The 24462-nt window shown below is 37.6% G+C and overlaps 1 protein-coding gene across 5 annotated transcripts in view; it reads right to left on the bottom strand.

The window, feature by feature from the left end:
• Window positions 1-24462, bottom strand: part of rpgrip1l (RPGRIP1 like) — a 177296-nt gene that overhangs the window by 122265 nt on the left and 30569 nt on the right. For all 5 annotated transcript variants that reach the window (XM_073069990.1, XM_073069985.1, XM_073069988.1 and 2 more), the window contains exons 3-6: window positions 23209-23353; window positions 12255-12553; window positions 9666-9771; window positions 6400-6543 (exon numbers count right to left, since the gene is read on the bottom strand). In XM_073069990.1, coding sequence (XP_072926091.1) covers window positions 6400-6543; window positions 9666-9771; window positions 12255-12553; window positions 23209-23353 — 694 coding nt within the window. The remainder of the gene's footprint in view (window positions 1-6399; window positions 6544-9665; window positions 9772-12254; window positions 12554-23208; window positions 23354-24462) is intronic.

Genomic DNA, 24462 nt, shown 5'->3' with positions numbered 1-24462 from the left:
AGCACCCCTGTAGCTGTTCCCATCAACAATAAGTATACAGTTTTGCATACTGTTGGTGGGGATGACCTACCAGGGACAAGTTGTAGTGGACGCGTCTTTGGCACCGAGACTGGACCCTCAGCACAGAAAGGGAGGAGGGAAAAGAGTAGAGCAGTAGTGATGGGGGATTTGATAGTTAGGGGGACAGATAAGAGGTTCTGTGGGAGAGATTGAGAATCTCGGATGGTCTGTTGCCTCCCTGGTGCCAGGGTCCGTGATATCTCGGATCGAGTTCTCAGTATTCTCAGGACGGAGGGTGAGCAGCCAGATGTCATGGTCCATGTAGGGACCAATAACATGGATAGGAAGAAGGAGGAGGTCCTACAAAGAGAGTTTAGGGATTTAAGTGCAAAGCTGAAGGACAGGACCTCCAGAGTTGCAATCTCCGGATTGCTACCTGTGCCACGTGCTAGTGAGGCTAGAAATAGGAAGATAATGCCGCTAAATACATGGCTAAGGAGATGGTGCAGGAGGGAGGGCTTCATGTTTCTGGACAATTGGGCTTTGTTCCAGGGAAGGTGGGACCTGTTCCAACAGGATGGTTTGCACCTGAACTGGCGTATTGAGAAAGTAAGGAGGCATAGGATCCAAGGGGACATTGCTTTGTGGGTCGAGAACTGGCTTGCCCACAGAAGGCAAAGAGTGGTTGTAGATGGGTCATATTCTTCATGGAGGTTGGTCACCAGTGGAGTGCCTCAGGAATCTGTTCTGGGACCCTTACTCTTCGTGATTTTTATAAATGACCTGGATGAGGAAGTGGAGGGATGCGTTAGTAAGTTTGCTGATGACACTAAGGTTGGAGGTGTTGTGGATAGTGTGGAGGGCTGTCAGAGGTTACAGTGGGACATTGATAGGATGCAAAACTGGGCTGAGAAGTGGCAGATGGAGTTCAACCCAGATAAGTGTTAAGTAGTTCATTTTGGTAGGTCAAATATGATGGCAGAATATAGTATTAATGGTAAGACTCTTGGCAGTGTGGAGGATCAGAAGGATCTTGGAGTCCGACTCCATAGGACGCTCAAAGCAGCTGCGCAGGTTGACTCAGTGGTTAAGAAGGCTTATTGATGTATTGGCCTTCATCAGACGTGGAATTGAATTTAGGAGCCGAAAGGTAATGTTGCAGCTATATAGGACCCTGGTCAGACACCACTTGAAGTACTGTGCTCAGTTCTGGTCGCCTCACTACAGGAAGGATGTGAAAGCCATAGAAAGGATGCAGAGATTTACAGGGATGTTGCCTGGATTGGGGATCATGTCTTATGAGGATAGGTTGAGTGAACTCGGCCCTTTCCCCTTGGAGCGACAGAGGATGAGAGGTGACCTGATAGAGGTGTATACGATGATGAGAGGCATTGATCGTGTGGATAGTCAGTGGCTTTTTCCCAGGGCTGAAATGGTCGCCACAAGAGGACACAGGTTTAAGGTGCTGGGGAGTAGGTACAGAGGAGATGTCAGGGGTAAGTTTTTTACTCAGAGAGTGGTGAGTGCGTGGAATGGGTTGACAGCAACGGTGGTGGAGGTGGATATGAAAGGGTCTTTTAAGAGACTTCTGGTTAGGTGAATGGAGCTTAGAAAAATAGAGGGCTAAAGATAAGCCTAGTAATTTCCAGGGTAGGGACATGTTCGGCACAACCTCGTGGGCCGAAGGGCCTGTATTGTGCTGTAGGTTTTCTACGTTTCTATGACATGCAATGAGTTTAGGATAATCCCATATAAATTATGTAAATCAACTCAGCCTCAGTAATTTAAAATTTTGTTAGATAGTCATAGAATACAGCTCTGCCTAAACTAGGATGATTGTTAAAGAAATCAAATGGATTTTTTTTTTTGCTACAGGTTTTTAAACATTTCACATACAGAGACAATACTGAAATGTAAATATCATTCTCTTCTTTTATCAATGTACATAAAATAAACATTTTGTATATTTTCTTGGAAAATGCTGCAAAGCTATAATGGAAACTGATACAAAACTGATGCGAAAAAGCAAGCACATATGTAAACCATCTAAAGATGCATAAAGCTGATCTTTGCTGTTTCAACTTTGAAATGTGAAAAACAGCCCTTGAGTTTTCTTGTACAAGGTATTATCAAAACAGTAAAAGCTCTCCAGCAATTTAAGAAATAAGGGAGAAGTGCAACAAAAATCATTTCCCCAAAACGTTATCCTAGTGAACAAGTTTGTAGAATTTGAAATTCTTTTTAAGTTGGTGCTCATACTGTTTCTGTCTGGAATGATGGGGCAATTTGCTTTTTTTACATCTCTCTGCATTGAAACAATGCATTTCTAGCCCGAGGTGCTTGCTGGTACAAAAAAGTACGTAATAGTATGGACTCATTGCCTTGTATGCCATTTAGATTAGAAAACTTTCCTTACAATAAAGAATAGTATCAATTATCTTGCCCCAGCACACTCAGTTCTTGTGTGTCTTCTATGATGACTATTTAAATATGAGCAACTGTCTGCCTTCAAAATTAAGACAAAAACAGCTTTGAACCTTTAACAAAATATGAAAAAGTCTGTTGTCTGAAAGTTATTTTGTGTTCTACAAATTAATAAATTGATTGGATCATTGAACCTGTGCACATATTTTCCATAAGGTCAACACATTCATTAAAAAATCATGTGAGTGCTAAAAGGAATTTCTGATTAATTAAGTTACTTGCACATGAGCCACAAGTACATATATATGTTTGATTTTTAAAAAAAAAGTAAATGAAACATATGTGGAACACATGACAGTTGAAAGATTTTCAATGAGAATTGTACATGCCGCCACGACAAAACTATATTACTGTGCTGCTTTCTAAATTGTTTACATGCAGTAAACAAATAAAAATGATGTACTATTTCCAATTTAATTACTGTGGTTATTTGGTGGAACACATTGTTGCATAATTGCTTCTCTATGGAAATGAATAATTTGAGACAGTAACTGGGAGTTATATTTTGTGCTTTATCTTTAAACTAGTTGATAATATTTCTGGCTGGCTCAATATATTATTTGTTCATGTTTTACCAATCTGTATTACACTAGGCAACTGCATTTACTATGATGTCATAGGAGCCATTTTCATATATTATGTTGGCTTCAAGTTGCAATGTTTTAATGTTAAGGTTAAAAAAAGATAATTATTTTGACATTCTAATTGTCAATGAGCAAATGTCCTTGTAGCTTTTGATAACTTTTCTGAAATCTGTACACCAAAATGTTGACATCTTTGCATCTGGAGACAGAGCTTTGCTGGCTGTAAATGGTGAAAGCTGTTTAGTTAATTTCAAAGATTTATAATCTAATAAAATTAAAGGAAATACATAAAACTAAAAACAATGAAGAATTATTAATTTTAAGGCGTAATTACAAAACAGACAAATTATTTTAAAGATTACATACAGCATTAAGAAAACAATTTATCTTTACCTTTGCTTCTAAATCTTTACATTAGAACTCCTATCCTATTGTAATCAATGAGGTCTCAAAGCTAGTTTGACCCAATGGAGAAGGTAAAAGTCAATTCCCCAGTGAAATACTTAGTAATGCCTGGAAAACTGGATTCCATGCTGAATCTTCTGGAGTGGACAGCAATGGAATCCAAACTTTCTGGGATTGGATTGAGAATTCTGAATCAATGAGAGATTTCTGATCTCTTTGTTTCATAGCACAGTCCTATAAATCTGGGATTTGCTTCCCTCTCAATTGTTGATGATTCTAATCAAAAAAGCTGGCAATGGTCAAAATGAACGTGCTTAATGAATGTTATGCTGACTTACAATCAATATCGTCAAATTTATTTAACTCAATGTAGAATTACTTCACAGGAGTCTTGGCCAAATTTATAAACCAACATCATCAAGGAGTATTGTAACCCACCAGGGTCATAACAAAGAGCAACAAATCAGTTTAACAGGGATAGCAGAAAGTTTTCAATTTGCAGCAAATCTTTATGAGGTATAGCAAATTGTAAACAATGGAACATATCTTTTTTTAAAGCAGATATATAGGCCACTTAGTTTAGTTATAAAATGTGAATTTAAATAATGAAGCATTATGTAAAGCACATGCATAAATCATAACTCTTTGCCTGAAGCTGGACCACAACAACAAAAAAGTCTATGATTTTATTGAAAGAAAAATACTCAGTGCAAGATGAACTCAGCAAGACTAGTAGCTTCTATGGAGGGAAATGGACAGTTGATATTTTGAGTCGAGACCGTTCATCAGGACTGGAAAGAGGGGAGTATAAAAAGGTGGTGGATGGTGGTAGAGCAAGTACTTGTAAGTGATAGGTGGGTCCAGGTGAGAGGGGGAGAATGGGAATGAAGTAAGAAGATGGGAGGTTGAAATGAAAGTGACAAAGGAAGATGTAATCTAATAAGAGAAAATCGTGGACCAGGGAATAAAGGGCAAGTTAGGAAGGGAACCAGAATGAGGAATGTGTGGCTGAAGAGCAGATCAAAGAGAGTAGGGGAAGAAACAGAAGGGGTGATGGGACAGGTGGGATAATAGAAAACAAAAGGTGAGGGTAGGACAGAGAGGAGTTATGACAATATATTAAAGAAATTGACGTTCATGCCGTCAGGCTGAAGACCATCAAAGTAGGATATAAAGAGATTCTATAATCTGGATCTTGTCTCAACTTGGCAGTTAGAGGAGGCCTTGATTAGACATGTTAGTGTGTAAATGGGAAGTGGAATTAAAATGGGTGGCCACCAGGAGATCTTGGCAGTAACAGCAGATGGAGTAAAGGTTCTCGATGAAGCAGTCCTTCAGTTTATGTTAGGTGCCACCGATGCAGAGGTTACATTAGAAGCACCAGCTGCAATAAATGACACAGATGAATTCACACGTGAAGGACTGTCTCACCTGGAAGGACTGTTTAGGGCTCTGAATGGTGGTGAGGGAGATGGTGCAAGAGCAGGTGAACCATTTAGCACAGCTACAGGGATAAGTACCTGGAGCGTGATCAGTTGAGGAAGGACAAGTGGACAAGGAAGTCAAAAAGAAACTGATCCTTGTGGAAAATGGAGAGAGGAAGAGAGAGGAAAATATGTGTGGTGGTGGGATTCAGTTTGAGATGATAGGAGTTGAGATTTTAATTTTCCTTTTTTTCGAGTAACAAGGAAATGATACAATTATTGATTTCTCTAAAGCTGCTGTATTCTTGATACCTTTCAACTATTTTGTAGAAAAGGAAAAAATCTTATACAAATTTGCTAATTTACATTGAGAATTTGATTTTATTCAAAGTATATATTTTTAAATATTCATCAAGGATTCAAAAGAATTGTGTAAATTATGATACTACTAAGGTTACTTAATGACATCACTGAAATAATTTTGAATTAGATATTGGTACACACATTAGTTCCATTATGAAAATATTGCAGATGGCACACTGACATTGGTAAAATCTCTAAATGTGATGATGCGGTGCACAGGAGCAAGATACATCAGCTGGTTGGTTGTCACAACAACCACATTGCACTCAATGTCAACAAAACCAAAATATTGATTTTGGTCTTCAGGAAAGGGAAGTCAGGAGAACAAAAGCCAGTCTTCATTGAGGGATCAGTGTTGGAAAGGGTGATCAGCTTCAAGTTCCTTGGCATCGGCGTCTCAGATGATCTATCCTGGGCCCAATACATTGTTGCAATAAAAAGAAGGTGCAACAGTGGTTATTAGGAGTTTGAGGAGGTTCACTATGTTACCAAAGACTCTAGCAAATTTCTATAGATGTACATACCACCACAGCCTGATAATGAAAGCAGAGGATCAAAAGAGGCTGCAGAATATTGTAAACTCAGCCAGTTCCATCATGGACACAACTCTCCCAACCATAAAGAACATCCTCAAAACGCGATGACTCAAGTAGGCAGCATCCATCACTAAGGATCCTCAACATCAAGGCCATGCTCTCTTCTTATTACTAGCATGAAGGACTCATACTTAATATTTAGGATCAGCTTCTTTCCTTCTACTATCACATTTCTGAATGGTCCATGAATCCAAGAACACTGCCTTGTTATAAATTTGGTAATTTTTATACCTTTGACTGTACTGCTTGTTGATTTGTTGACCACTGCAATTTTTAAATACTACGTTGTACTTTCAACAACTGCTATTTGAGAAACTGAGCTCTGGAAACCTTTCAGAATGCAGCACTGACAGACAGACAGACATACTTTATTGATCCCGAGGGAAACTGGGTTTTGTTACAGTCTGTAGGAGTTCTTTTAAAAAATAAAAACTGATCAAATTGTGGGACAATCATTGATTTCTCAAATATAATTATAAATGCTCAAACAACTCAAATATAATCTGGCTATCAAGAACTAATATAGAACACTTTTTCTTTTACCTCTGTCCTGATGCTTGATGCTCTCTGAGATGAAGAAGAGACTCTTCATATTCTTTATCCTTCCTCCTGATCTCCTCTCTTAGTATCTCAACAGTTTGTTTCATCTCTTCCATCTCAATCTTCTGGGATGCAATACAATTCTCTCTAAAGATTATATCAGAGGATTTTAATGGATGTTCCAGAAACAAAAAAATGTAATATTTATGCCAAAACACAATTAATACCCTTGAAACATAATTAAATGTGTCATCAGTGTATTGAGGTTAAAAAGTTATCAAGACGAAACATGGCATACAGTTTAATGTTTTTAATCATTAACAACAGACCTTCAGAAATATTTAAGGATTTCTATTGGGTTTCAAAACTCAACATACTTAAAATAAAACAAACTTGAGTTAGAATGCAAAAATATGTAGCATTTCCTCCTTGTCCCAATACAAGATTCAAGATTGTTTAATGCTATTTCTAGTACAGAAGCGAAAAGGAGAACAAAACAATTGTTACTCTAGATCCGATGCAGCAGCACAAAAAAAATCAGTAAGATAAAGAAAATAATTTAAAGACTCAATAAATGTAAATACCTAAGACAGCTTATATAGATACAGTAGGTTGATTGTATGTCCATAAATTGACACTAGGCACAGGAGTATCTGGATATATGGTGACTGATGGGAAATGATAAAATAGTGGCAGTTGGGGGGTGTGGAAGGGAGTATTAATGGGAGGTTGATTAGCCTTACTGGTTGGGGAAAGTGCTTGCAAATCTAGTGGTCCTGGCATGGATGAAATGTAGTCTCTGCCCTGATGGAGTGGGACAAATAGTCCATGAGCAGGATGGGTGGGCTCCTTTATATTACTAGTCCTCTTCTGGCACCTTTCTGTATATGTGTCCCTGATGGCGAGTAGGCTGGTTTTGACTACCTGTTGTAGAGTTCAAGGGCATTGGAAACACCATTGCTATTGAATGGAAGTAGTGGATACTGCCCAGTCCATCACGGGTAAACCCCTCCTCACCACTGAGCACATCTACACAAAGCATTGTCACATGAAAGCAGCATCCATCATCAGGGACCCCACCACCAGATCATGCTCTCTGCTCACTATTGCCATCAGAAGGAAGGTTCAGGATCCTCAGAACTCACACCACCAGGTTCAAGAACAATTATTATCCTTCAACTGTTAGGCTCTTGAACCAAAGGGCATAACTTGATTCAACTTCTCTTGACCCATCTTTGAAATGTTCCGACAACCTATGAACTCACTTTCAAGACTTCTTCATTTCATGTTTTTGATAGTTATTGCTTATTTATTTATGTATGATTATTATTATTATTAGTTTGTCTTTTGCACACTGGTTTAATACCTAGTTGATGCGATCTACCATTAATTCTATTAATGTTATTATTCTATTATGGATTTACTGAGTATGCCTGTAAGAAAATAAATCTCAGGGTTGGATATGATGACATACATGTACTTTGATAATAAATTTACTTTGAACTTTTGAACTCCCTGACCATCACAGTGCACTTTTTGTACCATACAGTGATGCAGCTTGGTAGGATGCTCTCTGCTGCACACCTGTAAAATGAAGTGAGTATAGATGTGCATAGTCCAGCTCTCTTCAGCCTGCTCAGAAAGTAGAGGCATTGGTGAGTTTTCTTGATTGCGTGGAATGTGTTGTATGAGTGGTTGTGCAAGATGTGCACTCCCAGGAGTTTGAAACTGCTGACTGCTGTGCTGCTAGAGTAAAGAGAGGGGTGAGTAGTGAGAGTTCTCCTGAAGTCAATAACCATCTCCATGTGGTGATATTCACCACGTAGTAGTGCATGTGTGTTTATTACTGAAATTGGAATGCACTGAAGCCAAACTAACTACTTTTTTTGCCTCTAATTGTCTTTTTCTTATCTTTTTTTAAATTTCAGATTGGGAAGAAGCATCAATGATTCAAAGAATAATGAGAAGGCAATGAATTTTAAATTTTCTTTAAAAGAATGCATATTAGGATGAAGTATGTTGCTGTTCTGCTTCTCTCATATTCAAGAACTAGTATGCGTATCTTGAAAAATAATCTCCAATTGGTGTATCATTACAAGTGCTTCTTTCACACAGGCACAGCAGGTAGCAATCTTTTTAAAAAAGTACAGATTTGATGTTGTTTTGCTCAACATTGTGGGCATACCATATTGGCGCTAAAATATGTGGCAATACTTGCGGGCTGCCCTCATCACATCCTCAGATAGTGTTGGTTGTTAAAGCAAATGACATATTTCACTGTATTTTTCAATGTACATATGAGTAATAAATAAATCTAAACTTAAATCTAAAATTTATTTGAAAACAAGCTTTTGAGATTCGTCCACTGCCCTTTCTACAAATAAATGTTGAGAATTTCATTGGAGACAGAGCAGGCGTTTATTAATTAGTTGGATAAGTTGTCAAAGAAAAACTTTAATGTTGTGTTAAAATATTAAAACAACATAATTACAGTATAGTTTAACAGATTAGCAATTTATTAAAGGGGACATAGCAGCGGACACTTTTAATTGAAACAATTGAAAAATATTGACTAATTCAACTGTTATCCTCAGCATTTGGTGAAAGATATCACTGGATTTTTTGATGAGAAATATGAACATACTGATTAGTGGTAGAGATATTGTAGCATAATCTGAATGAAAATGTACAACAGGCAGGAAAGAAACAAATTTAGTCTATTTTAAAAATGTACAAGTGCCAATTGATTTTACCCTTGAGAATGCTCTTTAAAACCATCCCAAGTAATACAAAGAAGCAAAATGGGCAATATTAGATGCTTTGATCATCCTTTTCTAATTCTCTTTGGATTCAAGAAGACCGCTAACATAGTAATATTGTTTAAAAAGTGAGACAAAGATTAACTGAGTAAATACAGGCCATCATCGAAAAAGTCATCATGGCTACAATTCAGAAAGGCATTTTTAATCATCATTTAAAGTGGCACTGATTAATCCATCAGCATGTCCTATCAGACACTTACTGCCTTTTACCACTTAAAACTATGTGGATGTGCATTTGGTCTGAGGTAACTATTAATACTAAAGACCACGAGTGGCGAAATGGAATAAGGCTGGATAGCTGTTTTTCAGTTGACATGACTCAAAGGGTCAATCAGTAAAAGACTTCATGTTTCAATTATTCTGTGGTTATTTGTCAAAGATTTCCTAATACCCCTTGAACACATTCCTGCAGAGTACTTAAAATGTAGTTAAGAAAGAGAGCCTTACAAATTCCGTACTTCAGCCCTGGCATCTTCAAGCAAACTACGTCCATATCTGGGAAGCAAAGGTTGGCTATACTTTGTTGTCAGCTCTGGATCTTGAACCTTGATTCCTGAATTGATAATACGTAAAAATTAGAATCATGGAAAAGTACAACACAGAAACAGGCTCTTTGGCCCATCTAGTCCATGCCGAACCATGTAAACTGCCTAGTCACAATGTAAAAAATGTCATGCCTATCAAATAAGAAAGGAAACAAAATATCAATCACATACAATTTAAATATGGAAAATTATATCTCTCAGTGCAACACTAAAATTTGCCCCCTGTTCAGGCCAGGGGTTCTTCTTCATTGGAAAAGAGAAGTGTGGTAAAGAACTGGAACTGATCCTTGCAATGATAAGCTGGCTAGGTAGAGAAACTATTAGAGCTAAAAATGTAGGAAATTGAAGTAAAATGTAGGAAAAAGTAGGAAAATTGCTGGAAACATTATATAGGACAGTTCTATAAAGTTTCTTAATTTTGACTGGTTAAAATTACATCTCATACTACAAGAAATGGGACATTTCCATTAAAAATGCTGAGGCACTCTTGATGAGTCAATGTGCCCTTTAAGAATGCTAGCCTGTTAGGTTTAGTATATAGTGAATCTTTTTCCTTTCAACATTTGCTTTTAAAAGGAAATTTTCAACTTTAGTATTCTTTTAGATCACCCTTGTGGATTCTTCTCTGATTTCTTAATTTTTTTTGGTCTCATTTGTATGATGCTGTTGCCCCTCAGTAAATGATAACACACTATTTTTATTACATTTTCACCTCAGCTGATTCGTATGCTGCATTATCTCATTAGCCTTCTTAGCTAATTTGGCATATTACTAAATGTCGCTGCTTCTAAATCCCATCTAAGGTGAATAGAAAGATACTAATGGGATACATTATAGAAAGCTACATGTATCTATTTTCAAAATTTGTTTTATTTAATTATAGAAATGTACAATTCCATTTTTGCCTTTACGTTTAAACCAAAATTCAGATGCAAGTGCTCAGAACAGGCAATAAGGTCATGGTTGGACTGCTCAAGCCACCAGCAGTTGCACTTAGGTTACATTATGTCAGATTAAAATACTGATAAAGTCAAGTTTATTCTTTCCTGTAATATAAGTAGTAAAACAGAAGAGCAAGATAATTATGAGCATCTTGCAACAAAACTCATGAAGACTAAAGAAAATGGCACTGCTTTTGTGGAGCAGAATACTATTCTCTCAGAACTAATAAACAAAAGGTCACATTAAAGGGTGGAAAAGCAGCATCTTTACAAAGCTGTGTAATACTAATTTTAATTAATTATCAAGCTGAACTAGTGGCTTGGATTTTATAGTAAGTGATGTACTGACATTGCTCACCATTGACCTCAGGAAACAGCCCTACTGATCTCTGTGATATGGACTTTGTTTTGTCTTTGGATTATTCCTGTCATGCACTAGCTCAGGGGATCCATGCCAGTAACGGTGATGTCAGCAAGTTGGCAGAGCACCCAATTGTTTTATCAGACAATAAACTGGGAAGAAAAGTAAAATATTAAATGTTTTAAACATAAAATAATGTTGGGTGCAGAACCACGCTTTTATGAACCATGATAGTGAAAACTGAAGGAAGAAATAAACTTCTTCATAGAAAGTAAAATATTTAAAAAATTCAAAGCATTACTTTTCAAAATATTTATGTGGGAATTACAATTCACATATGCTAACTAGAATTTGGAAGCAGTGACTTGGTAAGAATTATGATTTATTATGTCTTTGTTAAGTTAATTATATCTCACATAACAAAGATTTCCAGAGTTTTACAGTTAGAATAATTTGGAAATAACAGATATTTTAAATCACTGAGTTTCCTAGATTATAGTTGATTAGTCTGAAAAACTGACAGCAACAAAGATTCCCACATTAAAAATTTCATATCGGAGATTATTGCTTTATTGTGCAATGATGGCAATTGCTGACATTTTCGGCATCATTATAACTACGAAATCCAGGTTTATAACTGAAGATCATTCAGAAGTACAATATACTTTAGAATCATGAAGTACTCATGAAACAACCATTGCCCTTTGACTTTGAGTTTTATCTCTGTGATGTGCAAGGCTTTGTAAGTAAAAGAAAGGGGAGGTAAATCGAGAGAAACTTAAAATGTCTGAACCACTTGAATAGTTAAGAACATTCAGAAGTATGCTGGATGACAGCTGCGAAACTAATTTTCATCAGTATCTTTTAAATTAATATAATCTCATGAATGGTAAGAACAGAGAACAAAGCTACATTTCAAAGAACCACAATTTTGATTTACTAAAATTAAGAAATTGAACATTCTTACAATGAATTGTATGAGGAAGAGATTCTTATAAAGTGGTTTCAATTAGATCTTCTTCTAAATTAAATATCAAAAAAAGCTATGGGATCACTGTGGACTACCAGTCCTTTAACATTGATCCAATTTCAAAATAGGAATGAAATCCTCATTTAAATGGTATGCAAATTGCTAACAGGTGATATAGGGTACATGAAAGTACAATAAAAATTCTACAATACTTTATACCTTTTTTGAGATTTTCCTGCATAAAGGCAGCTTCAGGAACTTTTCTAAGGCCAGTATTTATGCGCGGCTGTACATAACTATATGGTGTGTTTCTACGGCCTTGAACTTGCAACTGTTGTTTCGAAGCTACTAGCCGATTTCTCAGACCTTCATTCTGTTTCTCCAGTTCACAAACTTTTTCCTGCAGTTCCTCAATCATCTCTTCCATCTCAATGTCCCTGCCTATCCGCCTGGGGCCGCCACTCTCCAACTCAGATCTTTTTTTGTCATTGACGAGTCTAATGAGTTTGGTAGCCATCCTGAGAAAAGGAAAAGAATATGAAAATCAGCAAAACTGTTTTGTTGAAAAGTGCATAAACATTGCTAAAGACTCTAGTGTGGATCGTGAATAATACATTTCAGGTTTTGATATAACTATTACTGCCTGTGAAGTGTCCTTTGATGTTAATCAAAACCACAGTACTGCAATCTGCTTTATAACACTGACAAATAGCAGTTTCCGAGGGCTTATCATTCCAGCTTGCTACACAGTCAACACATACTTACTCCATATGCTTGATGAATAACAAATCAAAGGAAGTTCTAAAGGGAGTGTACCATAAGTTACTAAGAATAGTTCGAAAGAGTGGGTGTTGGAAGAATGCTTGTCTTAAATCTCATACCTTAACATTGTGTTTGCTCCCTTTACTGTACCACATACAACATAGAGAGTTTTAGACTTAAAACCTCACAAGCCAAAGATGCCATAAAATTTTAGGTGGTCCTTAATAAAACTCAAGCAATATGGAACAGATTATTAATTATAAGTTCCTATCTTTAGCCTTGCTTTGCAACCTTAAATAAAGCAATTGCAAAAATACATTTGAGAAAATAATGACTTTCAGACACAGTTTAACTTTAAATTCAAGACAAGCCATCATGGTTTCATCTTTAAAAATTACTCTTAGAATCCACTGTTGGCATTTGATCAACTGTACCTTTGATTCCATCCAGGTTTGATGTGAAATACTAACTGGGAACAAAAGTCTATCAAAGGACACTTGAGGGTGATGTAATATAGAAAACATGCATTTGAGTGAATAGAAAACATTTGGCATTCAAAAAAAGGAATAGTGGCTTTGATGAATAGGACAAGTTACAGACCCTATGAAATTGGTCGCACATCTTTAACACAAAGACTTCGTGTCTGGTTAATAACAAACTTTGTTTTTTTGCTCTAGGTCTGTCACGTATATAAAATAATATCTTCATTTAAGGTGTATGATGTATTCCAATGTGCCACATGTCAAATGCTGGATACAAGTGAATAACCATGAATTCAAATATATTTATCTTCGAGGAAATTGAAGAAATACACATGTTGAGTTACCTTCAAATATCAACTAAATTTGAAACTAAAATAATTAAGATCAGTTAAACTTCATTTTTAAGATACGTTTTAAGGAAACTTCTAGTGAAACTAAAGTCAAAATAAATGAATGGATACTGGAAATTCATCAGATGTTTTATTCTTGTTTAGGTTGGGTACTTGCACGTCCTATAAATATCTATTAAGAAAGTAAAGAAAAAAAGATTCAATGGAATGATTTAAGTAATTCAACACAATTTTCTTTAACAAGTGGTCTGTCTCACAGTGCTGTGCATGAGCATTGATTGAGTAATTAAATAAATCCATATAATTCAGAGCTCTGGATTAGTTTTGTGATTTGTAGAAAGTTTGTAAAGGTTTTGAATACACTCTATTGTTGCAAACTACTGACTTTACCATGAACGCTACAATTAAAATACAATTTGCACTTTGCACATTGCTTACTATGCTTCTCCTCACAGGTTGATTCTTGTTAACTTATTTGCTTGTTTATTATATTGGCGTCTAAACATTTCACAGATGGCACTGATCTTAACATTTTGCACTTACTAACACAATAAGTGCTAATTAGAGGAGCTTCCTGATTTTTTAATTAATTGGAGTTTACCATTTTTAACTGTCAAAATGATAATAGTAATGATGAGCTAATCAGATAATTTGAAATAAAATCCAAATAATATTTTTAATGAATTGAAAATTCTCAAATTATGATGAGGAACAAACTGCTCTTGCCACCTTAATATGATTTCAAAACTTTGTACAACACAAAGCAATACTATAACAGCAGAACAATATAAAAGCATATAATCAACCTCTTTTTAGTATTTTCAAACTTCTTTTTGTTAGGTTTCTTCAAATAATTCTGATGAAGCTGTTTGAAACAAATTGCTGAAAGCTATAAGTATTAGAGCAGCACAACATCTGTGTGGTGAAATGCATGTGCCGGATCCTGCTCCTTCTACAAATTGTAATTTGAATTAAGCTAACAAGAGAGAAAGATTACAGTAGCTTCATTTGTCATATGCACAGTGAAATATAAAGTGAAATAAATGCATTATTTGCATTAATTTTAATCAACCAAAATTGTTTTGGGATCAGCCCACTATGTTGCCACACTTCCGATGCCAACACGGCAAGCCCACAACTCACTAACCCTACGTCTTTGGATTGTGGGAGGAGACTGGAGTACCATGAGGAAACCCACAGTCACAGGGAGAATGTACAAACTCCTTGCAGGCAGTGGTGGGAATAAACTCTGATTGGTGTTCACTGGCGGTGTAATAGCAACCACTACACTACTGTGCCACCCTATGAAAATATTAAAACTCTAAGTCAATTGAACTTACATGAGGCCTTTGTGTTTCCATCTATTCAAAGACAATTTTAGATAAATTTGATCAGATTGTTGTATGAAATTTTTTGAACTCTTAATTCAGCCTATATCATGTGTTGATGACGCTAAAAATAGAAAGATTTTACAGTTTAACACCTGGCTAAGGAATTGACAAAAGAGGGAGGGCATCAGATTTTTGGATCATTGGACTCTCTTCCAAGGAAGGTGGGACTTGTGCAGAGGAGATCGTTTGCATCTGAACTGGAAAGGGACTAATATCCTAGTGGGAAGGTTTGCTAGTGCTGCATGGGGGGGGGGGGGGGGGGAATTAAACTCGAGTTGCAGGGGGATGGGAACCAGAGTGCCAGAACAGATGGAGAGGTTACGGAGACAGATGTTGTCAAGACCACAAAGTCAGGAATCAAATGGTTGAGCATGGTGCGACTAACATGAGCTGTGTATATTTCAATGCAAGAAGTATTGTAGGAAAGGCAGATGAGCTCAGGGCATGGATCAACACCTGGAATTATGATATTTTAGACACTAGTGCGACTTGGTTGCAGGAGGGGCAGGACTGGCAGCTCAATATTCTGGGTTCTGTTGCTTTAGATGTGACAGGGCGGGAGGGATTTTACCATACTGTAAAAGGACTAGATGGCAAGTGCAAATTGGGACAGGCTGTTTTCTGGCAAAGGTGTACTTAGTAAATGGGAGGCCTTCAAAAGTGAAATTTTGAGAGTACAAAGCTTGTAAGTGCCTATCAGAATAAAAGGTAAAGATATTAGGTGTAGGGAACCTTGATTTTCTAGACCTATTGAAGCCCTGGTTAGGGGAAAAGAAGAGCTGCATAGCAGGTATAGGCAGGGAGGAACAAATGAGGTGCTTATGAAATGCAAGAAAGAAATCAGGAGGGCAAAAAGTCATGAGGTTGCCCTAGCAGACAAAATGAAGGAGAATGATAAGGGTAGGTTAAGATATGTTATGAGCAAAAGGATGGCAAAGGACAAAAAAGGTCCCCTGGAAGATCAAAATGGTAATCCATGAATGGAGCCAAAAAAAGATGTGGGAGATTTTAAATAAGTTTGCATCTGTATTTACGCAGGAAATGGACACAAAATCTGTAGAAGTAAGGCAAAGCAGCTTCAACTTCATGGACCCTATAGTCCTATAGGCAGACCTTAGGAGGGATAATGGCGTCTAACGGTGACTCCTTTGCTTGCATCTTTGGAAACAGCTCTATTTCAACCTTTAATATCTTTAGTATTCCCTTTCAGGGTTCTTTTGAAGACCCTGACCTGGAGTTACTCACAGACTTCGGTTCTTTGTGGGAATGGGACCCATTCTGGAAGGTATTCTAAGGGAATGGATACGGTATATGAGTATTTGGAGATACATGGACTGATTAAGGATAGTCAGACGTATTATCAGGAAGGTTGATGAGGGTAAGGCAGTGGATGTTGCCTACATTGACTTTAGCATTTGTCAAGGTCCCGCATGGAAGATTGGTCAAGAAGGTTCAATCACTCAGCGTTCAAGATGAGGTAGTAATTTGGATTAGACATCAGGTTTGTGGGAGAAGCCAATGAGCGGCAGTAGATGGTTGTCTCTCTGACTGAAGGCCTGTGACTAGTGGTGTACCACAAGGATTGGTGCTGGGTCCTTTGTTGGTTGTCATCTATATCAACGATCTGGATAATAATATGGTTAACTGGATCAGCAAACCTGCAGTTGACACCAAGATCGGATGTGTACTGGGCAGCAAGGAAGACCATCATGGCCTGCAACAGGATCTGTACCAGCTAGGAAAATGGGATGAAAAGTGGGAGATGGAATTTAATGCAGGCAAGTGCAAGATTTTGCACTTCGGTAGGATTAGCCGGGGTAGGTCTTACACAGGGAATAGTAGGGCACTGAGGAGTGCAGTGGAACAAAGGAATCTGGAAATATAGATCCATAATTCATTGAAAATGGCATCACAAGTAGAGAGGGTCAAAATGGCATCACAAGTAGAGAGGGTCAAAAAATGGCATCACAAGTAGAGAGGGTCAAAAAATGGCATCACAAGTAGAGAGGGTCAAAAAAAAAACTAAATATGTCAGGGATGGAGTAAGAAGGGGAGGAGGGGCATTAACGGAAGTAAAAGAGAAACATTGACTTCTCTAACTTCCGTTAATGCCCCTCCTCTCCTTCTTACCCCATCCCTGACATATTTAGTTGTCTGATTTTTTCTCTCTCTCTGCTCATCACTCTGCCTGTTCTCCATCTCCCTCTGGTACTACCCCCCCCCTTTCTTTCTCCCGAGGCCTCCCATCCCATGATCTTTTCCCTTCTCCAGCTCTGTATCACTTTCGCTAATCACCTTTCCAGCTCTTAGCTTCATCCCACCCCCTCCGGTCTTCTCCTACCATTTCTCATTTCCCCCTCCCCTCACTACTTTCAAATCTCTTAGTATCTTTCCTTTCAGTTAGTCCTGACGAAGGGTCTCGGCCCGAAATGTCGACAGTGCTTCTCCTTATAGATGCTGCCTGGCCTGCTGTGTTCCACCAGCATTTTGTGTGTGTTGTTTGAATTTCCAGCATCTGCAGATTTCCTCGTGTTTGCACTTGAGTATAGGACATGGGATGCTATGTTGAACTTGTATAAACCATTGGTGTGCCTAATTTGGGGTACTGTGTGCAGTTTTGGTCACCTACCTACAGAAAAGATGTTAGTAAGGTTGAAAGAGTACAGAGAAAATTTACAAGGATGTTGCAGGGTCTGGAGAATCTGAGTTATAAGGAAAGATTGAATAGGTTAGGACTTTATTCCTTGGAACATGGAAGATTGAGAGGAGATTTGATAGAGGTATACAAAATTATGAAAGGTGTAATCAAGAGTAAATGCAAGCAGACTTTTTCGTCTGAGGGTGGGACAGCAACTGGAGATCATGGGTCAAGGGTGAAAGGTGAAAAGTTTAAGGGGTAATTTCTTCACTCAGAGGGTTGTTAGAGAGTGGAACAAGTTCCAAGGGCAAGTGGTATATGCAAGCTCGATTTCAAAGTTTAAGAGAAGTTTGGATAGGTACATGGATAGTAGGGGTATGGAGGGCTATGGAGGTCGATAGGAGTAGCCAACTTACATGGTTTGGCACAGACTAGTTTGGCTGATGGCCAGCTTTCTGTGTTGTACTTTCCTATGACTCTATGACTATATCTTTTATTTTAGGTGCTAATGCTTACTCCAAATCATTTGTTTCTTTGTGTTTCCTGCAAACAGAAGTAAATTCCAGGCACAAATATATTTTATTTCATTAAACCTGGCTGTCATTTTTGAATTATATATTCATGAGATTTGGGTGTCATTGACAAAGTCGACCTTGTAAAATAAAGAAAAATACTACAAAATGTCTGTGTGAGGAGTGGCGTGCCACACAGTCTTTCGTTCCGCACCTTGTAAGGCATGAGGATGCCTGACGCTGGCCTCTCAGGCCTGAGTCGACGTTATCATCGACAAAGTTAGCTATTCTTGAGAAGATAGTGGGAGGTGTTTTCTTGAATGGCGGTGTCAAATCAGGACTGCCAGTGTTTGGCACAGGGATTAAGATAGAATGACAGTATCTCCCCTATCCACAAGGTTGCAGTGTTCTTCAAAGTGAATGAGTTTGGGTGTGGCTAATCAGTGATTGGTGCAGTTTGCCATTTGGGAGGAATACAATGCTGAAGTGAATGTTTAAAGTGATGGCTGAGGTGTTAACCACATAATCTGGTTTGTTCTTCACTGCCACCAGTGCTTCTGCTGGTAGCTTGTTCCACACTCGCACCACCCTCTCAGTGAAGAGGTGTCCTCTCAGATTCCCCTTAAATATTTCACTTTTCATCTTATATCTAGTTCTAGCCTCAACTTCTCTTTGAGGGGAAACAGACTGCATGCATTCACCCCATTTATACCTGTTATAATTTTGTATACCTCTATATGGTCTCCCCTCCTGAGCTTCAGAAAATAAAGTCCTTACCTATTCAACCTTTCCCTATTAATCAGGTCCTCTAGTCCTGGCAACATCCTTGTAAATATTATCTCCACGGTTTCAAGCTTATTGATATAAACTTCCTGTAGGTTGGTGATCAGAACTGTACACAATACTCCAAATTCAACTGGACCAATGCTTATACAACTTCCACATAACATCCTAACTCCTATACTCAATGCCTGGATTTATGAAGGCTAATGTGTTAAACGCTCTCTATCTGCCTGTGAACGTGTTATTGGACAAACTCAACGGGTTAGGCAGCATCTTGTCTTGTCCATACTGCACCAACCGCCGCCACTGGGTTATAAATGTGCAGGAGCAGTGTGTGGTTAAGTGCCTTGCTCAAGGACACACACGCTGCCTCGGCTGAGGCTTGAACTAACGACCATCAGATTGCTAGCCCAAAGCCTTAACCACTTGGCCATGTGATGCCACTTTCAAGGAATTATGGATCTGAATTCTCATATTCCTTTGTTCTACTGCAATACTCAGAGACCTATCATGTAATTATTACCCTGGTTTGTCCTCTCAAAGTGTAACACCTCACACTTGTTTGCATTAAATTCCATTTGCCAGTTTGGAACCCTTTATTCATCTATTTCAGCACATTACCATCTAAATCATTAATATAAATGACGTAAAATGGACCCAACAGCTATCTCTGTGGCAATACAACACTAGTCACAGGCCTCCAGTCACAGAGCTAACCGTTAATACCACTCTCTGGCTTCTAAGCCAATGTTGGATCCAATTGTCTACTTCACCCTGAATGCAAAATGACTTAACTTTCTGGGCCACAGGTGTGATGCAAATATAACTTGCAATTTATCAGACATCTGATGTTTAATGTCTTCTTGAATATGGATGACTTCAATTTCAAAAGAATTCCAGTGGAATACAGCCCTGGACAATAATCAGAGAACATTCCCATTCTGGTCTTATGACAGAGAGGGTTTTTCATGATCCAGTTGATGATAATTGCTATTTCACTTCTATGTGCATCTGGTGATGCTCCTGCTATGCTCAAATGTACTTTTCATTAAATCAAGTTGACTTTTAAGATATTAATGTAAGTTATATGGGTTTTACAACATACTGTGAGGTAACAGATTTTGGTGAAATAAAATTCTGCTGCTGGCCCATTGTGCCTCATTGATCCCTGCATTTAAGTGATATTATCTGTTCCATATCTATTTGAACCTGGAGAGTGGCAGAGCTGCATTATAATCAAGAATGCTTTTAGGATGAAGAAATGAAATTACAACCACAGGACTGTACAATTGGAGGTTGGTGACAATACAGTCACGAAGGTATTTTACCCCACACTCTTGTTCTTTCTTTACCTGCTACAGTCTCAGTCTTGCAGCTATTACCACCACAACTTAAAAACACGGTTTAACATGATGTACTACTGGGTATTGAAGTCCACATTCAGAAATTTTTATTTATTTATTTAGAGAAACAGTGTGGAACAGGCCCTTCAAGCCGTACCGCCCTGCAACACACCTTTTTAACCCTAGCCTAATCACAGGACAATTTATCAACTAACCTACTAGTCAGTACATCTTTGGATAGTGGGAGGAAACTGAAACACCTGAAAGAAACCCACACGCTCATGGGAAGGATGTACAAACTTCTTATAGACAATGCTGGAATTGAACTGCAAGCTCCAATGCACTGAACCGCAATACTGTTGCAGTAACCACTATGCTGCTGTGGTGCCCCACGTATACTTTTCGTGCCCTTATTAATCTTGCTGCTTCTTCCAAGTGGTGTTCAACATGATTCATTAGCTGAGAGCAGAAATAACATATGCCTCTCGTCCACTCTGCCATAAAAACAATATGACCCATTCTATTCCTGAATTTAATTTCCCAATATGGTTTCTGTATTGATTCTCTGTGTTCTAAGATCCATAAATATTTTCAACAGTGTATCATCTGTAGAGTAGAAACTTCCAATACTATGAATAAGGACATATGTCTTGATCTCCATCCTGAATCCCAAACCCTTTATTTGGAGTTCCAGTTTGAGTAATATCTCAGCATCAATAATGTCAAGTCCTGACTGAATTTTCACTCTCAGTGAAATCACATATTTCTTTTAAACTCCAGTGAGAAGTTCTCATAAAACAATCCCTTTATCTTACGAACCTACATTGGATGAACTCCAAGTAAAGTGGAATCTGGTTAATTGGGCTATCAGTTAAACTGGGAAGTTGCTTATTTGAGACAACTCTTAAAGAACAAAGGCTAATCAAGAAAATATCTGGGATTCCTTTCATTTATTTAGGACACTATGCAGCTTAATTGGGACAGAAGATTGTTGCTGAACAGTTTCTAACTAGCATCAGTCACATCCACTTGTGTGGCTATTGCACACTACACTATGCTGGAGTGGGAAGTTTTTAAATAGAGTCAGTTACATGTGTTTGTGCACAAAAAGCAGTGATCTTTGTCATTGATAGTTGGTGAGAAATAAGCAGTAAGACAATTCAGAACCACTTTGTTCACTGCATTCAGGCTTGGAGATGCTAGAAACAGCTGCGAGTGAAAATGAAGCGATTTCACTAATTCAACAAGTTAGGGACTACGGAGCACTTGAAGGTATCGACAATCATCTTGAATGTTACAATTAAAATGAAAATACAATCATTAAAAGCATTGAATGAAAGTAGTCCATTATCCGCACTAGGTGTCTGTACTGATTTTGTTTATTTACAATCAATCAGAAGAGCACAGCAGTGTATATTGGATGAATTCCTCTGTCAATATTACTAGGAGCCAATACACAGTTTTGTAGTATTATAGTAGTATGGTATTGTTCTAATTTGTTCTGTACTTCATTTAAATACATAACTCGTAACTCGGTTTAACAGTAGTTTATCGTTCTTATACCGTTTTAATTATTTCCATGAAACTTTGGCCAATTGTGGCAGCTGCTTAATTGGGCTAAAATGTACTGGTCCCAATGTGTCCAATTAACTGGAATCTACTGTATATCTTTCCATGGCCATTGGAGACCAAAACTGGACAGTACTCCAGGTATGGTCTCAAAAAAGCTTTGCATAATTGCAGCAAAACTTCGTATCAGACACTGATAGATAATGTACCTTCCCAAATTGTTTAATACCATAAGACATAGGAGCAGAATTCAGCCATTTGCCATTCTATCATGGTTGATTTATTACCCCTCATCCTCATATAAGACCATAAGACATAATACACCGTATTTTATGCATATTTGTGAGCTAGTGATTCCTATGGTAGGGTATTAGATGGCAATCTGTCGATTTGCCTGCCCTGATTTTACCTGATGCCCTGAGAATGTACTGACTCAGAAACAATGGAGAGGAAACAGTGGTATCTGCTCCCAAATGTGTACTCATGCACTTCCTCAACAGAGCCTCTGGTGAGGGTATAATCCTCCTGAATGAATGATGATGGAAGAATCTGTGATTGTGGCTGATGAACGGTGCAAATGAGTAAGTCAAGAGTGTTGCTGCCACGTCTGTAAGATTGCTATCCCAGTTTAGGTAGAGTTTTGCAGAGTTGTAATGGATTTATTGTAACCAGTATCTAAGATGATGCTTGGTAGTTTCTCCAGTTTTAATCACTATTGCAATTTTGGACAATTAAGTGGCAATTCCTAAGACTGTTAAGAGCTAACAAAACTCCAGTGGCTTTGAAATGACACAAGAAAGCCTTATCAGAAAAGAATGGCTCATTTTTATTGCTATAGGGCATCACTGAACTATAGCCACAGTTTCATAGTCACAAGCTTTTAATTTCACATTGAGGCAATCTATAGACTTTAAACTATTATTATCAAAGTAGTATTTAAACTTGTGTCTCTAAATTATTAGTCTAGGTCTCTGAATTACTGATCTAGCAGCATAAGCAATACTACCCTAACACAACATGCTCAAAACTCTCATATGAATTCTAGTAACTTGGGTAAGGCACTGGTTAGCAATCAACCCTCAACTCCCCATACCTAAATAAATGATAGTATGCCATTTTAAGCTGGTTATTAGGGAAAGACAATTACCAGCTTTCACAAAACTGAAACATACGAAAGTTCAAAAAAAGGATTATATAATGAAAATCTTCACATGAAAGGATGTAGTATATAATACAATGGGAATCATAAGCATGCAAATACTTCCATAATATTTGTTAAATATCAAATGGTACATAAAACAGCTTTTTAATTATTAACAGATTAATGTAATAGGAATGCTAACCTTTTAATTTTATCTTCTTGTTTTCGTGCATGTTGTTTCAGTAAAAGGTTTTCATCATGGAACCGAAGAAAGCGATCCTCCAGCTCTTCGCGAGAGATACGAGACACTGCTTGGCGAGCTCTAGTGTTCTGTGTACCAAATAAATCTGTGTCGAGGATAGATTGAACCACATATCATAAAAACATGGTTATTACATCATGTACAATAGGTAGATAATTTAACAAAAAGGCTCACTTTAAATATTTCAAAATAAACTACCGTACTTTATAACTGAAATACTCCTAAGAGAGTATGTATTTGTTGGCAGCAGGCAATGATTTCTGTGATAATTAAAATAACACATAATAAATAATCACAGCTGACAAATAACTGTAGTTGTTTACTGTGCGGACAATTAAGCAACATGGGAATGTGCAACAAAATGTCCTGATGGACAATTTGAATATTATTTATTAGAAGAAAGATGCACAAAATGTTAATTACCATCCAATGATATACTAGAAAGCAAAGTCGTTATTAGCTGTGCATTCCAAGCTGGTTTCATAAATCTTCCAAATTAACTCACTGTAAGTTGCATGTAAAACTCATTACATCTTGTATGATTTAATTTTGAAAATGAGATTAAGAACTTTACCATCAATATTCTAACATAAGTCAAGCTGGTGACACAACACTTTAGTGATCAAAATACTGTCATATCTGGGAGTATTATTAGGAAATATGTGGGGTTACTGTTCATGAGGCTTTCTGTTAAAAGGAAAAGGAGATTTGTGAAGAATCCAGGTAAATAGCAGTAGCCTTTTTAGTACAGGTAGAGTAGAAGTCATTTGGTATAGGGCACTTTCATCTTCCACCAACCATATTACCAACAAAATCCTATCTTTTCCTTAAACTTACTCCTAATGACACCTTTTAACTTATCTCCTAATCTCAAAAGCACGTCCTCTGGTGTTTGACATAGAAACCATAGATAAAAGATTTCAACAGTCTAAGATCTTTGCATCTTAAATTTTAAAATCCTCTATCACATCTCCCCTCAGCTTCCAAGTTCATCCAATCTTTCCTTATAGCTCATAACTTCTAATCTAGGCAGCATCTTGGTAATGCTCTTCTGGAGTCTCCACATGCTTCCTATAATGGGTGACCAGTATGGCACACAAGGCTCCATGTGTGATCTGACTGAAGTTTTATACAGCTAATGCTATACTTATACTCAACACCCCTACCAATGAAAGTAGCAAATATGCCTTCTTT

The sequence above is a fragment of the Hemitrygon akajei genome, chromosome 17, assembly GCF_048418815.1.
Source record: "Hemitrygon akajei chromosome 17, sHemAka1.3, whole genome shotgun sequence".
NCBI classification, from domain to species: Eukaryota; Metazoa; Chordata; class Chondrichthyes; order Myliobatiformes; family Dasyatidae; genus Hemitrygon; species Hemitrygon akajei.
This window is presented reverse-complemented; position numbering and strand designations above follow the sequence as displayed.